Below are 17,839 nucleotides of genomic sequence, written 5' to 3' on the forward strand. Positions count from 1 at the left end.
ATATTTAAATAGAATTCTACATCATCGTAATCTTGGTGCCACTTTTAAACCACCTATAAAATTAAAAAACATATTAAACTCCTCTAAGGATCACTCTCAGATTTTAGGGAAAGACAATGTATACTAGAATATTAATTAAAAACTTTAATTAATACTTCCTATATTTCTAAAGCCTCAAAATATTTCTCCATTTCTACCTTAGTAGAACCTTCTGTGGAACCATAGGCACAAATAAATCTCATTGTCCAGTTCTCCATTTGATGTTGCCTGCCATTCAAGAAGATTAGCCTCACAGTTAGTGTTGAATACCATAGCTGCTACTCCTTTTCTTGATTGTCATTGCCTGAATATAACATTTTGTATTTATTGTTCAGATAGATATCACCAGTTTTTGCCTTTTTTCTTTCAGACGCCCCTATTATGTCAATCTGGTACTTATCCAATTTGTCAGCTAGCTCCATTAATTTGCCATTCAGGCTTCTTATGTTGATAGTACCAATCTTGAACTCAAGTGATGTTGAGTTGGGGTGTGTTTCAGTATTTGTTCTGGTAGCTGACTTTTCGCTGTTCATCCTGGTTCCCTGGCAAAAACAATGCGGGGCCTTGTTTAACTAGGCGATGCCCCAGTCGACATAAAATCTGTCATATTTTATCATAATTTTATATTGTGGTTTAAACTAATAACAATGTAATTTGGTCGGCTAAATCCCAATTGCCAGACCATCTGCATTCGTTCAGTATCCAGGTAGATACCTAACAGGGTACACCACAAGAAGGTGAGAAGGGTTAGGCATTAGGTCAGAAGCTCTGGTTCTTCGCATTTCTTTAAAGGCTATGTGGAGATCTCCTCCCAGTTATACAGCTTCTCCTGAACTCATAAGGTTCTGAGAAAAATCAGGGGAGTGAACTGATGGTATCAATGGTAGAATCATATTAAAAATAAAGATATTAGAAAGGAACTTGATATTATTAGTATTCAAGTATGTGTCAGCAGAGCTGATCTAAGGTGGTGTGGACTTACATAGAATGGGCGAGGAAAGGTTAGCAAAACAGGTGTTTGATGCCAAGATGGCAGGAAAGAGGACGAGAGGAAGACAAGGTCTGGATGGGTTCATTCAGTCAGAATTGCCTTAGAAGCATGAAAGGTTAGATATGACAACACTGGGGGTGCTCACAAGTAATATATTGATTTGGAGGAAAATAGTTGATAGGAGATTAACAATAATGTTAACTTAATCACGTGTAGTGCTATCACAATAAATTGAACACCCCCTCGGGATACATATCAGGAAATTGATGATGATATACTAGTGTGGTGGTAGATGGTGCTGATTGTTGATGGTAGTATTGTCATATAGTTGAAGGATTAGATGGTGAGTTACAGTGTAGGGTATACCCTCCAACTTGGAATCACTGGAGGTGTCACATATTAATAATAAAAAAACATTCATTTAATTTTAAGGATATACTGACCTTCATACACTCTTTAGGACCGGATTTCTGCTTTAATTCACGTTCTACTTTCCTTAAAGCTTGATCTAGTTCTTTCTGGTTTTTATTTCTTTCACAATCTTCTTTCCTTCCTTTAGTTTGCTCAACTTTTTTTGGCCTCTCTCTTTTCTTTGTTTTCTGTTTAAACAATTTTGATAAAGTGTCCTGAATCAGAGATATACAATTTCTATTTGTGTTTATCAGCAACTAAAACATACAAAACTCATATCTGCACAGAGAAATCTCACTCACACAGAAGTGATTCAATGCAAGATCATACACTTTTTTTCTAAATAATTACCCCACACGTGAAATGTAGCAGGACCTATAACAACGGTGCCATGTACAGACAAGTGATTCAGGAGAAAGAAGTAATCTATTAATATGTTCCTGAAGATGTTCAGGATTGCATTCATTGGGAAAAATAACAGTATGGAAAAGATTTCCAAAGAATACAGGTGTATGAAATGAGAGAAGATAATGAGACGTTTACTCAGCATGTTTGGAGATGGGCAACACACAGGTGTTGACCAGTCGCTACTCTAGTTCTTACATGATTAGAAAGCAATAATAGTGGCCAAAGAAAGCAATAATAAAATAGGGGGAGCTTAATGGTCATATGGAATAACTGGGAGGAGACTTCCACATAGCCTTTTAAAGAATGTAGAGAACCACCTAGGGCTTCTTCAAACTTCACCTTCATGCAGCCTCTTAGGTATCTACTTGGATACTAAACAAACAAGGAAGTGTGACAAATTTAAGATTTAGCCAACCAAAATGTATTCTTATTGGCTTAAACCATAATGCAAAATGATAGCACAATATGAAAGAATTTCGTGCCAGCTGGAACATCGCTTGGTTAAACAAGGAACCCAGTATTTTTGAGGAACCAGTAAAAAGAGCAAAAAAGTCAGCTAGCGAAACAATTTTCAACCCAATATGACAGAATTCAATATGGGCACCATCAACATTAAAAGCATCAATGGAAAAGAAATGGAACTAGCAGAAAAACTGGATAAGTACCAAATCAATATAACAGGTGTTGGAAGTTTTTTGACTTGGTTATACTATAACTTAAAGATGCCAAAAAATTATATTCTTGGTTTAATCCTTAATCCAAGTGTACGCAAACAAGAATGCACCTGAAGTAATTTCAGGACTGGGCAACTAGCATATAGCAGCTAATGATTTCAGTTGAAATCATTAGCTTCTATATATGACTATTCTATAATTAAAACCAAAAATAAAATTTCTTGTCATCTTTAATTTATAGCAACCAAGTGAAAAACTTTCAACATCTAACTCTAATCCAGAATATTTTAATAATAAGGTGTGACACCTTTTGGCTAGATGCATATGAAAATATGACTTCTGCATTACTTCAACCTTAATATCACTTCTGGGCCTGGCTTCCATTGATGAGACCTCAATAAAGGTTGACACCAGTCTGGATAGTGACCATTCCCATAATGCATAGTATTATACATGTTTGCAAGGATATTTGCTTTGCATAATGGGATACTAACGCAAGTGATGTGGTCATTAACTTCTATATACAAGTTGCCCATTCCTGAAATTACTTCAGGCGAAAACTTTGTTTGCTTACACTTGGACAAAGAATTAAACCAAGAATATAATTTCTTGGCATCTTTAATTAACAACATAATAGGTGTTGGGAACCAAAACAAAGAAAAAAAAACGCAAGAACTTTCTAAACAATAAATACAAGATGCTATATTCAGGCAATAACAATCAGGTAAAACAAGGAGTAGCTATAGTATTCAACACTAAACATAAGGATAATCTTGAATGACAGGCAATATCAAGTAGAGTTATGTGTCCAAATATCAGAATGGGAACCTGGGCAACGAGACAAATTTTTCCCTATGGTCCCACAAAAAAATGAATCTACCCTTCACAAAACCATGTTGTCCCCATACAATATCCCATTTTCATCTATCCAATCCTGTATTCTTTTCTTGACTAATTTCTCTAAGACATTGACAATGATTTCTGATATGCTAATCAGTGGGTAATTTACAACAGCAGTCTTGGAACCACCTTTATGTAGTGGAACTATTTTCCCCTCTTTCCACCCCCCTCGGGACTAACCCAGACCCGAGACTCAAATTAAACAAAATGGTCAAGGGTACTGACAATTCTTTAGCTGCTTCTCGTACAATACGAGCTGGTATACCATTCAATCCCACAGATGTATTGACATTGAGGTTATGCAATAGACTACTCACCTCCACTTCATTCACCACAATTCCCGTATAATCTACTGGTACATTCGTTTCTGCAATGTCACCACCTGGATGATATATTCTTGCAAAGTGCTCACTCAGTAACTCAACTATGTCAACTGATTCAGTTACCTCCCTACCATCGGCATTCTTTAAAATCATTCTGCCATGTACATTTTTCCTTTTACTTGCTACATATCTAAAAAACTGTTTAGGATTCTCTTTAGCCTGCATGGCCAATGTTCTTTCGTAATCCTTTTTTGTTTATCTTACCACACTCGTTACCCTTCTGGCCTGCGCTTTATACCGTTCGTGTGCCTGCCAGTCACCTTTCTCCTTAAATTCTCTCCATAGTTGTTTCTTTTTTTGCAACTCAAGCTTAATGGTGTTATTCATCCATTTAACCCCTACTTGATTTATTATTCGGACTCTAGGTATACAGTCAGCCATTGCTTCATGCAAATACTTCTTAACTACCTCCCATGCACTATCGACTTCTAGTCCTTGCAGTTGTACATGCCATGGCACTGAACCAATGAAACTCCTAAGCTTGTCATACTTTCTGGCCCGATAATTCCACATGTACCCTGTCTTAATTGAAAATTCTACACCTTTAGCCACCTCCCAAGTCAAGATCCTATGATCACTCTCACCGATTGGTGGCAATGTGGTCATATTTGTTACAGCCAAATCCTCAGATGTAATTACTAGGTCAAGCATTCTCTGAACCCCTAGTATTTTCCATTACATGCTGTCACAGATAGTTATCCCTTAATAACCGCATAAAATCCAATTCCTTCCTCTTGTGTGTCCTCTCCTCACTCCAGTAAATTTGGATTAATTATTAGGACATGAATTAGTTATTAGTAACCTGATGTCTGACCATAAAGATGTGCATAAATTCACATGGAGAGATGCCAGAAATAAGAAAAGTTTTTTTTCTATGACTATGATGTCACTGCTTGTTATTGTTATTAGCAATGTTTTCTCACTTTTTCAGGGCATAAAAGTATACAGAGGATTTGAAACTGGAAATGATCAGCATTCAATGTTGAGCAAGGATAAAATTGAATTTCTTATTGAAAAGAAGAGCATGTAAGAAAGTTTTAAAATGAATCAAAGATGAGCAGCTTTCAGAGATGAACTGTAGACTCAGATAAATAACATTATTATTATTGTTATTATTACCCTAAGACCCCCATGGAGTCAAAGACTCATCTAGAGAATCCTTTTGTCATACACACAGCTCATCATACTACACCTTAACATACTCCAATTCTCTGCAGACACCACTCTCTCAGGTAAGGCATTCCAATCATTCTTCACAACTCTGCAAGCAAAAAAACCTGCTTCTCACTCCCCTACTCACACCCCTCCTTATACAGCTTCCAGGACAATCCACTACACTCTGTAAAATAAATCTTCTCAAACTTTCCTCATATTCAACATTCCACAGATCAGAAACTACCTTAGTCAGTCACCTCTGGACCCTTTCCAACATCTCTTCATCCTTTTAAAAACCAGGTGACCAAATCCGTGCGCAGTAGTCCATGTGTGTGGCCTAATCAGTGTCATCCACATCATACTCAGAATTCTCTTGTTGCCCTCACAATTTTGGCAATGAGTCCATTAAATTTCAGATCCCTATCCGCTATCATCCCAAGATCTATTATTTGCTCCAGCTCAAATAATTTATCCCCACCAAGCATAAATTCTACATCCCATCTTTGTTTCCCAAATTTTAAAACCTTACATTTTTTAATATCGAACTTGCATCCCTATTTCCATGCACATTCACTCAATTCAATATCTTCTTGTAAGGCCACAACATCTTCTCTACTGATCATAGTTTGGCCCAACTTCGCATCATCTGCAAACAACTGAATATCCCCATTCAAATCTTCACCAATATCATACAGGTTAAACAGCAATGCCCTAAAACAGATCCCTGAGGCACACCACTAGTGACTATCTCTTCCGGGATATTGCTCCTCTGCACACACGCACCACTTGCTGATACCTAACAGATAGCCAGTCTCTGATCCAATGCACTTATCTAATATCCAACCCCATGCACTCTACTTTGACTATCAACTGATCAAGACTATGCAAAATCTAACCTGCTCCTCTCTCCAATGAAGCTGTCACCTTATTGTAATAAGTAAGTAGATTACTAAAACATGATCTGTCTTAAGCAAATCCATGCTGACCATCAAAGATAATACCATTTTTTCATCCCAATTGTGATCCTGGTTCTCACCAGCCTCCCAAACATTTTAACTGCAACATCTGACACACAGATAGGGCTCTAATTTGATACTTGAGTTCTATCATCTCCTTTATGAAGTGGCACAATCTTGCCCTCCTTCCACTCCTTTGGAACTCAACCGAGTACAAGACGCACACAGCCTTATTAACATCAAGTTTGCTTAATTCACCATATACCTTTTGCTCACTTACAGACAGTCTCTCCTCCTCATCATTACGTGCTCACAACCTCCCCATGATGTAACATTCATAAGAATATGAATTCACAAGAAACACCTTTATGAACTGCTCATCAAGTATCTCCCTATATCTTCTGCAGCTGTTCTTCTTATACCATTTTCTCCTTCCATATATATATATATATATATACATACAAGAATACCTTATATAGCGTCGTTAATTGGTTCCAAAAAGAGTCCGCGCTATGCAAAACCACGTTGTTCGAGGTCTATTTATAAAGGTTTTCAATTTACGTTGTTTATTATTTTAACGGTATAATAGAACACAGAAACTAAGTAAATAATTAATTTATTAACTTGATGCTGATATTTCGCTGGTATTATAACCAGCATCTTCAGAGCACAAAAACACTGTTTGTCACAATACGCGAGACTAAAACAACATGGTGTACTTAAACAAAATTATAGCAGCAACACAAAGACTAGAGTCCTGATTTTGACGTCCTCTATCTGAAAAAAAAAAAACGCTATCATATATTACTAGAGTCCTAGAAAAGGGCTAGTTTTTTCTTAATATGACTGTCTCCCAGATCTTCGGCAAGTTAATACAGCCATATTTGTTGAGATTTGGAGTGTGTTTTAGGGCTTCTGTCGCCTCTAAGAACAATCTCTCTGATTTATATGGGTTTCTGTGTAGTACTTTTGTGTTTTTCCAGTTGATCCTGTGTGCAGGGGTATCCAGAGCATGGTCTGCTAGGCCCGACTTCCCATAATGATAATTCCGGACGTATCGTTTATGTTCGCTGATGCGGATATTCACAGTTCTTCCTGTTTGACCGTAAGTAGGCTTGATTGCATCAGCAGGGTACTTGGTAGACTCCTGGATGTGATAAAGGAGGAATGCTGTCCTTGGGTGAGTGGATGCGGGTGGCTAATTTGCTACATGGTCTGAATGTAGTGCATAGTTTATGTTTATTGAGAATTCTTGAGATCTTTTCGGATGTGCCTTTAATGTAAGGGATGGTGACTGTTTTGTTGTAGTTCTCTGTGGTGGATGGTGGGAGGGGTTTCTTAGGAGTGTTTAGTATTTTGTTTATTTTATGTGGATTGTAGCCGTTGGCCAAGAAGGTGTGGCGTAAGTGAGTTAGTTCAGCAGTAAGAGCCCTGTCATTGGAACAGATTGCTCTCGCTCTATGGGTTAGCGTTTTTAATATGCCATATTGTTGAGAAGGATGATGGTGTGATTGTTTGTGTAAGTATCTCCCTGTATGTGTGGGTTTTCTGAAAACTGAAAATGATAAGGAACCATCTGGGAGACGTGTGATGAGTGTATCCAGGAAGGGCAGACAGTTGTTGACCTCCAGTTCCATAGTAAAGTAGATTTTTGGATGTTGGCTATTTAAATGTGCTAAGAATGTTTTCAATGTCTCAGGGCCATGTGGCCAAATAGCAAGCACATCATCAACATAGCACAGCCAAAGTGTTGGTTTGAGAGTGGCTGTATTGATTGCTTGTTTTTCCAGGTGTTCTATGTAAAAATTGGCTGGGGGGGAAGTGGGGAGCCCATGGCTGTCCCATCAATTTGTTTGTATATTTTCCCTTTCCATGTGAAATATCCCGCATGTATTGTGAATTTGAATAGTTCAAATATATCAGGGGGGAAGTGTGACTTCAGTAGATTGAGGGTTTCTATTAGTGGTACATTTGTGAATAGTGAAGTGATGTCAAAGCTTACTATTAAGTCTGAGCTTTTTAGGGTAAGGTGTTGTAAGATGCATTTTAGGTGTGCTGAATTTTTGACAAAGGAGGGAGAATTGTTAGTGAGAGTGGCTAGTAGCTTCGCTAAATGTCTAGCCAGTTTGTATGTGGGACTATTTATACTGTCCACAATTGGGCGTAGGGGTGTGCCTGGTTTGTGAATTTTTGGTGATGCATAGATCCTCGGTGTTTTAACATGGAAGGGTTTGAGTTTGTTAACTGTGTCTTTGGGCCAGGAAATGACTTTTTTTAATAATTTTCGTGCCTTATTCTTTTGTGTGTTGGTGGGATTGCGATCTATAATTTTGTATGTGGACTGATCTTGTAATAGTGTGTGCATTTTGTTTTCATATTCAGTTGTGTCCATCACCACGGTTGCATTTCCTTTGTCTGCTTTTGTTATGGTAATCTGGCTGTTGTTGTGTAGCTCTTTTATAGCAATGAATGTAAGTGGAAGTTGAAATTGGCGCGGCAACTAAACAGGTTAGCCTTCTTAAAGAGGTGCCGAGACACCAAATTAATACCGAACTGTTTTAAAATCAAAAACAAGTTCCACTCGGCCAAAGCCCAACGCATCTATAAACGAGCGAGTGTAGCACTTTTACGCGAACAAATTAACACCACTCGCCGGGAATTAGCACAAGCAAATACAACCATCAGTACATTACGAGAATCACTGCATAATATTCTAAATACGGAACTTTGGCAGATCTTAGAGAACATCACCGACGCAACGGCAAAAAAAAATTCGACAGACTCAAAAACCGGCACCAAAATAAGTTCGAAAATCTACAACAACGGAACACCATACAACGACTGCAATTACAACAAGACCTCGTCGTCGTGAATCTATCGTCACTCACCTTAAGCAAAGAAGCCACGACTGCTTTAAGTCGAGGGCACAACTTTGCCATAACTCCCAAGCAAGTTCCAAAAGCCGAAATAATAGCTTCCATCGAACGAGGAATTTACGACCTGCCTCCAACAATAGCTAACAACATACGTGTAGATGTGGCCAACATCCTAATCAAGTCCAAGCCTCCCAAAAATAATATCCCACATAAGGAATTCATTGCTATAAAAGAGCTACACAACAACAGCCAGATTACCATAACAAAAGCAGACAAAGGAAATGCAACCGTGGTGATGGACACAACTGAATATGAAAACAAAATGCACACACTATTACAAGATCAGTCCACATACAAAATTATAGATCGCAATCCCACCAACACACAAAAGAATAAGGCACGAAAATTATTAAAAAAAGTCATTTCCTGGCCCAAAGACACAGTTAACAAACTCAAACCCTTCCATGTTAAAACACCGAGGATCTATGCATCACCAAAAATTCACAAACCAGGCACACCCCTACGCCCAATTGTGGACAGTATAAATAGTCACATACAAACTGGCTACACATTTAGCGAAGCTACTAGCCACTCTCACTAACAATTCTCCCTCCTTTGTCAAAAATTCAGCACACCTAAAAAGCATCTTACAACACCTTACCCTAAAAAGCTCAGACTTAATAGTAAGCTTTGACATCACTTCACTATTCACAAATGCACCACTAATAGAAACCCTCAATCTACTGAAGTCACACTTCCCCCCTGATATATTTGAACTATTCAAATTCACAATACATGCAGGATATTTCACATGGAAAGGGAAAATATACAAACAAATTGATGGGACAGCCATGGGCTCCCCCCTTCCCCCCCCAGCCAACTTTTACATAGAACACCTGGAAAAACAAGCAATCAATACAGCCACTCTCAAACCAACACTTTGGCTACGCTATGTTGATGATGTGCTTGCTATTTGGCCACATGGCCCTGAGACATTGAAAACATTCTTAGCACATTTAAATAGCCAACATAAAAAAATCCACTTTACTATGGAACTGGAAGCCAACAACTGTCTGCCCTTCCTGGATACACTCATCACACGTCTCCCAGATGGTTCCTTATCATTTTCAGTTTTCAGAAAACCCACACATACAGGCAGATACTTACACAAACAATCACACCATCATCCTTCTCAACAATATAGTATATTAAAAACGCTAACCCATAGAGCGAGAGCAATCTGTTCCAATGACAAGCCTCTTACTGCTGAACTGACTCACTTACGCCACACCTTCTTGGCCAACGGCTACAATCCACATAAAATAAACAAAATACTAAACACTCCTAAGAAACCCCTCCCACCATCCACCACAGAGAACTACAACAAAACAGTCACCATCCCTTACATTAAAGGCACATCCGAAAAGATCTCAAGAATTCTCAATAAACATAAACTACGCACTACATTCAGACCATGTAGCAAATTAGCCACCCGCATCCACTCACCCATGGACAGCATTCCTCCTTTATCACATCCAGGAGTCTACCAAGTACCCTGCTCATGCAATCAAGCCTACTTACGGTCAAACAGGAAGAACTGTGAATATCCGCATCAGCGAACATAAACGATACGTCCGGAATTATCATTATGGGAAGTCGGGCCTAGCAGACCATGCTCTGGATACCCCTGCACACCAGCGAACATAAACGATACGTCCGGAATTATCATTATGGGAAGTCGGGCCTAGCAGACCATGCTCTGGATACCCCTGCACACAGGATCAACTGGAAAAACACAAAAGTACTACACAGAAACCCATATAAATCAGAGAGATTGTTCTTAGAGGCGAGAAGCCCTAAAACACACTCCAAATCTCAACAAATATGGCTGTATTAACTTGCCGAAGATCTGGGAGACAGTCATATTAAGAAAAAACTAGCCCTTTTCTAGGACTCTAGTAATATATGATAGCGTGTTTTTTTTTTTTTTTTTTTTTTTTTTTTCAGATAGAGGGCATCAAAATCAGGACTCTAGTCTTTGTGTTGCTGCTACAATTTTGTTTAAGTACACCATGTTGTTTTAGTCTCGCGTATTGTGACAAACAGTGTTTTTGTGCTCTGAAGATGCTGGTTATAATACCAGCGAAATGTCAGCATCAAGTTAATAAATTAATTATTTACTTAGTTTCTGTGTTCTATTATACCGTTAAAATAATAAACAACATGTTTGACGAACACATAAGTCTGTCCACAGGTTTTCAATTTAATTTGTTTATTACAAAAATTTAGGATAATAAAAAATTTTTTAAATGAAAAAAATTGTTATTTTTAAATCTTTCCTACAACTTTTATATCAATTTTAAATTGATATAAAAATTATAGAAAACAAAACAAATATTGCTTCAATTTTAGCATACAGTAATTTACGTTTTGCTAAAGTAGTCTTTAGTGTTCGTTGAACCATCCTTGTCTTCTTTGTCTCTTCAAGTACTAGATCTCTGTAGCATTTGCTGGAATTATTGAGACTTTGTCTCACTTTGATGCTTCTTTCCAATTTCGGGTCGGCATCTATGAAAAAGTTTGACGCTTAATTGATTTTTCTCACAAAAGTTGAAAGGTCAGCAAAGGATAATTCTTCAACCATGACATCAGTGGGGTCATCTTTGTCTTCTTCTGCTTCATAGGCTTGTTGTTGTTCCAACTCCAAAAGAGTTTCATCATCCAGGTCATTTGAATGAGAATCAATACATTCATTCACATTGTTACAATCTAAACTTGTAAAATCAAGATCTTTGCCCATCTGCACAATTTCTGTTGAGATTTCCTCTTTCTGTATTGCAAAGGCAACAAAGTCCTTTGAACAATGCGGCAAGATATTATGCCATATGGCTCTCATGTTGCTTTGAGTCACCTCTTGCCAAGATTCATAAATATTTTGAATGGCATCTTTTATATTAAATTTCTTCCAAAATTCACTCAAAGTTCAAGAATCTTCTTCTGCTGCAGCTTTAATAGCTTGAGCAAAAGTTAGTCTTAAATAGTAAGCCTTGAAAGTGGAGATAATGCCTTGATCCATCGGCTGAAGAATTGATGTTGTGTTTGGATGGAAAAAATGAATTTTGACATTTTCATCTAAGTCAGTCAATAGAGTTGAATGGCCTGCATTGTCTAATCAAAGCAAAATTTTGAAAGGAATATCATTCTTTTTACAATAGCTTTTAACTTCAGGACAAAAACAAATTTTAAACTAGCCTTCAAAAATTGAACGAGTCACCACGCTTTTTTATTCGAATGGCAATGAACATGTAAATGTTCTTTGTTAAGCCCTTAAGAGCTCTTGGGTTTTCCGCTCTGTACACTAACAGTGGCTTCAATTTTAAATCACCTGATGCATTACCTCCTAGTAAAAGTGTCAATCAGTCTTTTGACACTTTATACCCAGCTTATCTTAATGTTTGATCAAGTGGTATTGATTAGCCAATTAACTTAACTTCATTTAAACTTAATTAATGTCATGATAGAGCAGTTAATTTTAACTTCATAGTTTCCTATGTCTATCAGTTACACAATCCACTTTGCCTGTTCAGATTAAAATCCCACATAATGTTTTTTCTTCTCTGCTAGAAATAGGCGCGATGGCATTCTTTTCCAGAACAAGCCAGTTTCGTCAGCATTAAAAATTTGATCATCTATGTAGCCTTCCTTCTCAATAAGCTCCTTCAATTCATTGGAAATAATTCTGCAGTTTTAGTGTCAGCACATGCGCTATGGAGTCCCATATGCTATTTGAAATTGTAGAACCACCCGTGACTTGCTATAAAAGTTTCACTGGTTGTACCTCCTTCATTTTCGCTTTCATTTTCTTTTATTTTGTCATATAGACTTGTTGCTTTTGCCTGGATTATCATTTGACTGAAAGGAAAATTTTTCTGATTACAATCTTCAATCCAGATCATTATAAAGTGTTCCATTACTCGTTCATTGAATTCTCACATGCTATTTTAGCAAACAAAGCGCCATTCTCGTGACATTTTATAACTTCGAGTTTCTTCTCTAATGTCAACCACTTGCATTTTTTTGTTACTCCAACAGTGTCTTCTTTGTTTTGTCTCTTTTCACTCATACTTAAATAATAAAAAAATATTAAATACTAATATTAACGTAAATAATAAAATGCCACGGGGAAAGAATGCGTCTATGTGAGAGCCAATCGAATAACTACTGCATAAATGTGGCTCTCGACTGTCACTTGCAGCGCCCGGGAGTTGCCGGTCAGTGTTGACAATGTTAGTGTAATAATGATAAGTGTAATAATAAAAATCACGTTAGACCAAAACCTGCGTTGTTCAAAACCGCGCTATACAAGCTATTCCTGTATATGTATATATATATATATATATATATATATATATTTAAAAAAGATATTTAATGACTAATAAACCGAGAATAAGTTAGAAAACTTTAATGATACAACTAGTTTCTGCTTATTATGGCCTTCATCAGGTATCTTTGTAGGTAGAAGAAACAATAATAAACGACTGAAGATATTAAGAAAACTGAGAAGCACAGGTTAATTGTATTAGATAATTAAAAATAAAAACGTATCAAAATTCCAGTTGTTCTATTTACAAGCCATTGTTTATTGTATGCATGGTAGTAGACTCTTGAGAACACCAGTATTGAACAACAGCAGTGTGGTTCTCAGGGATGTTATAGCTCAAAATAAAAAAAACTGTTCAAATGTTCAGGATTAAGGATGATCTCCAAGGATTCCACTATCTTTCTTTCAAATTCATTCTTGCAACGGAAGAAGCACAGGTTAATTGTAATATCAAATGCATTCTGTACTCTCTTAAGATTTTCAAATTTCCTGATAAGAGTAATTTTATTATTGTTATTATTAGTAATTTTATTATCCCTGAGAGTCATACTGCTGTTGTTCAATACTGGCGTTCTCGAGAGTCTACTACCACGCATACAATAAACAATGGCATGTAAATACAACAACTGGAATTTTCATGCAACATTTTTTATTTTTAATTATTTAATACAATTAACTTGTGCTTCTCAGTTTTCTTAATATTTTCAGTCTTTTATTATTGTTTCTTCTACCTACAAAGATACCTGATGAAGGTCATAATAAGTCGAAACTAGTTGTATCATTAAAGTTTTCTAACTTATTCTCGGTTTACTAGTCATTAAATATCTTTTTTAAATCTATCACAGTAACTGAGTCAATGCTCATGAATAACATTCATAGACTACATGACGAGGCATCGCTGAATAATATAAAAAGAAACATTAGAAATACTTTCAAGAGAATAGGACTGAGATTCAACAGGTTAGTATGTCTAAAACGTTGTAAATTTCATGCAGTCTTCCCGAATTTCATTTCATATAGGGAAAATATTAATACAGTACGTGCTGTTAGATCCTAAATGAAGGAATCTTGGATAGAAATCATTCATTTAGGGTCTAACATATAAAAAAGGCAAACATAGAGAAATACCTACAGATAGGTTGTAATTAAAAGTGAAACTTCCTCACTTTATGTAAAAATTTGTATACTTTATTTAAGCAACTTATATTTAAGCTATTGTGATTAATTTAAGATTTCATTTTGTATGTCTTTAAAAAGAGGGATAATGTGAATTAAATTTAAGCTATGTAAAATCTATTGTGAGTCATCCTAAAACTGTTAAGTATTAATTCCTGGAAAGCCTAAAGCTACACGCATACAGCGTAATGCTGGCGGGTACAGCTTAATCGGAAAATCACGTAACCATGTATTCCATGAATCCTAGTATATCAGCATTGTAGAAACGAAGGATAAGCCAAAGGTTGAAATTAGTAAAGTTCGTGTGCAAAAAGGGGCTAAAAAAAAAAGAGGGTGCTCGATAGGAGTATAAAAGGGGGTTGAGCCTGGAACAAAGGGGGCTTTTTCTTGATCATATGTCGTATCGTTTTACTGTTCGGTGGTTTGGAAGTTAGCAGGCAGTTTCACGTAAAGGGGTTGAAGAAGTCTGTGATGTCGGGCAGCGAGCTTTTGTAAAGAAATGAAGCTGGATTCTATGCAAAGCTGAAGGAAGAAAATTCAAATCCTAGCAGAATCAAGCCGTCACTGGAAAGCCCCATCAAGTTGTTCCTGAAACGCAAGGATTTTGAGTCCATTTCTGGCAGAAAGAATGAAAATAGTATAACACCTACATTGCCATATAGACAGCCAAAAATAGATGAGAAATATCCAGACAAACACATGGTGCAGAACGACGCGGAAAAAAAGGTCGGTAAGGTGCTATTGTTCTAATTTTGTGTGAATGTTCATTAGAAGAAAATATTGTTTACAATTATGAAATTAAGAACTTTATAATGAGGAACTCTGTGGACAGTCACTATTTAGAAAGTTGACCTCGTTTGTGAGTAAGAAGAATTGTTTAGGAGAGATTTTTGTAACTTGTATGTGATAGAATTAACTTGATGCGATATGAAAGGTAGAATTTAGAGTCTCAGTAACATTAGAATGGTTGATAGTTTGTTCTTACGAGTAATACTGCTAGAAGGAATTTAGCTTAACTTATTATCATTTGATTTGTATCCCAATGCGTAATTACAGTGTTTAGCATGCCTTATAAGTTTTAATTAGTTCAAATGTGTTAATCTCTTAGTTCGAGTTTATTTAGTATTGAACATAATTATGTTTATGAATTTTGTATTGTGTTTTAGATATTCCAATAAACATGTCATATTTTCCTGAACCTGTGTCATGCCTGATTACGATTCCAAATTACCACTTATAAAAATAGAACCTGATTTTGGCTGGAAGGATTTAGTGAGTGAATATAAATATAGATTTAGGTCATGACTGCAATAATCTAGATCTATAGGGCAGTTAAGTAAGATATTGGTTAGGATTGTCTCCCTGAGTTGGGATCTTTTCTACTATGGGATACTGGCTGGCGCAGCAAAATATACATTCGCCAGTATCCGAAGAGAAAACAATCCTAGATATAAAATTAAGATTAAAATTAAGTATAAAGAGATAAATAAATATAGAACATAGATATAGTAATAAGAAACAACTTTTTAACAATGGCGCAGTCGTCAGGATGTGATTCGAGTTTATTTAGTATTGAACATAATTATGTTTATGAATTTTGTATTGTGTTTTAGTTATTCCAATAAACATGTCATATTTTCCCGAACCTGTGTCATGCCTGATTACGATTCCAAATTACCACTTATAAAAATAGAACCTGATTTTGGCTGGAAGGATTTAGTGAGTGAATATAAATATAGATTTAGGTCATGACTGCAATAATCTAGATCTATAGGACAGTTAAGTAAGATATTGGTTAGGATTGTCTCCCTGAGTAAGGATCTTTTCTACTATAGGATACTGGCTGGCACAGCAAAATATACATTCGCCAGTATCCGAAGAAAAAACAATCCTAGATATAAAATTAAGATTAAAATTAAGTATAAAGAGATAAATAAATATAGAACATAGATATAGTAATAAGAAAAAACAACTTTTTAACAATGGCGCAGTCGGCAGGATGTGATTAGGGCCCCTGAAATTAAGGTTAATAAGGAATAATCACTATAAGTTGGTCTTGGATTCACAACAGGCATTTGTTGGAATATCAAAGAGTGTGGAAAAAGGAAAATTTAATTTGTAAGATGAATGCAGGTATACTTCAACCAACAAGTTCAGATTTAGATGACTCTGAATTCTTTAGGACTATAAATCCTCAGCAGGTCTTTCCTCAGTTCTCAGGGGAGGAATCTGATGACGTTCTAGCGTTTTTTGAGTACATAGAAGAACTAAGGAGAATTGGTAGATAGAGTGAGCTCCAACTGCTAATTCTTCTCAGAAGTAAGCTTATTGGGAAGGCAAAGACATACTTTATTCCTCACCTGTCTTAAAAGAAACTAGAGATTACAATAAATTGAAGGAGGTCCTAATATACCAATTCTCTAAAGTAAGGAATGTCGGACCAAATCTATGGAAGCTCCGGAAGATCGTACAGAAAGACAAGGAAAGTGTGTCAGACTACCATGACTGATTCTTAGCTCTTGCCAATACGTTAAGCGTATCTGAGAAAGACCACCACCATCTTAACTGGGCAGTCTTTCAGCATTTTAGAGGGGGGAATTGAAACAAGAACTGAAGGAAACAGCATTTGGGAGGGACATAACAAATTTAGAGGAGTGCTTGAAAGTAGTCAAAGAGAGCAACTGCTTGGAGACATTTGTCCCGCAGCCTCAATTGGGTCTGTCAATGTCATTAGAGAAGAGAGAAACAGCATAAGGGATCAGGACACTAAAGTAGATAATACAGAAAAGAGAGAGAGAGAAGAGGGCACAGAAAGGATGTGAAGTTAATAGACCTGAGACAGTCTACCAGGTTGCAAACAGCAGCCCAAGTCTTAGTGAAGTACGTTCATTGATCCAACAAGAAGTAGAGAGATTACAACAGCCCATCATGGAGCATCTTGATGCTGTATTGGGTCAACTGACAACAGCTTCAAGGGCAAACCATGAGAACTCCTCATTTCCAGAGGAAAGAATTAATAACATGATCCACCAGGAAGTTGAAAAAATGCAGGCCCCACTTCTGGGTAAAATGAACATGATGATAAGTAAGTTAACAGAGTGTCAGCTAAATGCAAACGGGAATTCTCCTATGTCCTCGGACGGAGATAATTCTAGAGGTTATTCTCCGGAGCCCCAAGATGCTATAGCTGCAATAAGTTGGGACATCTGGCCCGTAGTTGTTTCAGCAAACAAGAAAATTCAAAGAACTATTGTTTTGAGGCAAAGTCACATGTCTGTAACAGACAGGAAGGAAGGAAAGGAGGATGAAATCAAAAAGGAAATACGGAGTTAACAGTTGAAGGAAGGATATGTGGGAGAAACTTTAGGGCACTAGTAGACACAGGCTCTCAAGGCTTCTATTATCCCCCATATATGAAGGGAAGGGTAAAACACCTAAGAAGGCCCATCAAACTTCTAGGAATATCCTCCACTATCACCCAAGCCACAA

The 17,839-nt window shown here is 36.8% G+C and overlaps 1 protein-coding gene across 5 annotated transcripts in view; it reads right to left on the minus strand.

Moving 5' to 3' along the window:
- Positions 1–17,839, minus strand: part of mms4 (Methyl methanesulfonate sensitivity 4) — a 371,357-nt gene that overhangs the window by 256,892 nt on the left and 96,626 nt on the right. For 4 of the 5 annotated variants that reach the window (XM_090390520.1, XM_090390521.1, XM_090390522.1 and 1 more), the window contains exon 4: positions 1,474–1,629. The exons of the other annotated variant lie outside the window; for it this stretch is intronic. In XM_090390520.1, the coding sequence (XP_090246646.1) occupies positions 1,474–1,629 (156 nt within the window). The remainder of the gene's footprint in view (positions 1–1,473; positions 1,630–17,839) is intronic. 5 annotated transcript variants of the gene reach the window in all.

This window comes from Typopeltis vanoorti, chromosome 3 (genome assembly GCF_054136105.1).
Source record: "Typopeltis vanoorti isolate ZY-2024b chromosome 3, IOZ_Tvanoo_1.0, whole genome shotgun sequence".
NCBI classification, from domain to species: Eukaryota; Metazoa; Arthropoda; class Arachnida; order Uropygi; family Thelyphonidae; genus Typopeltis; species Typopeltis vanoorti.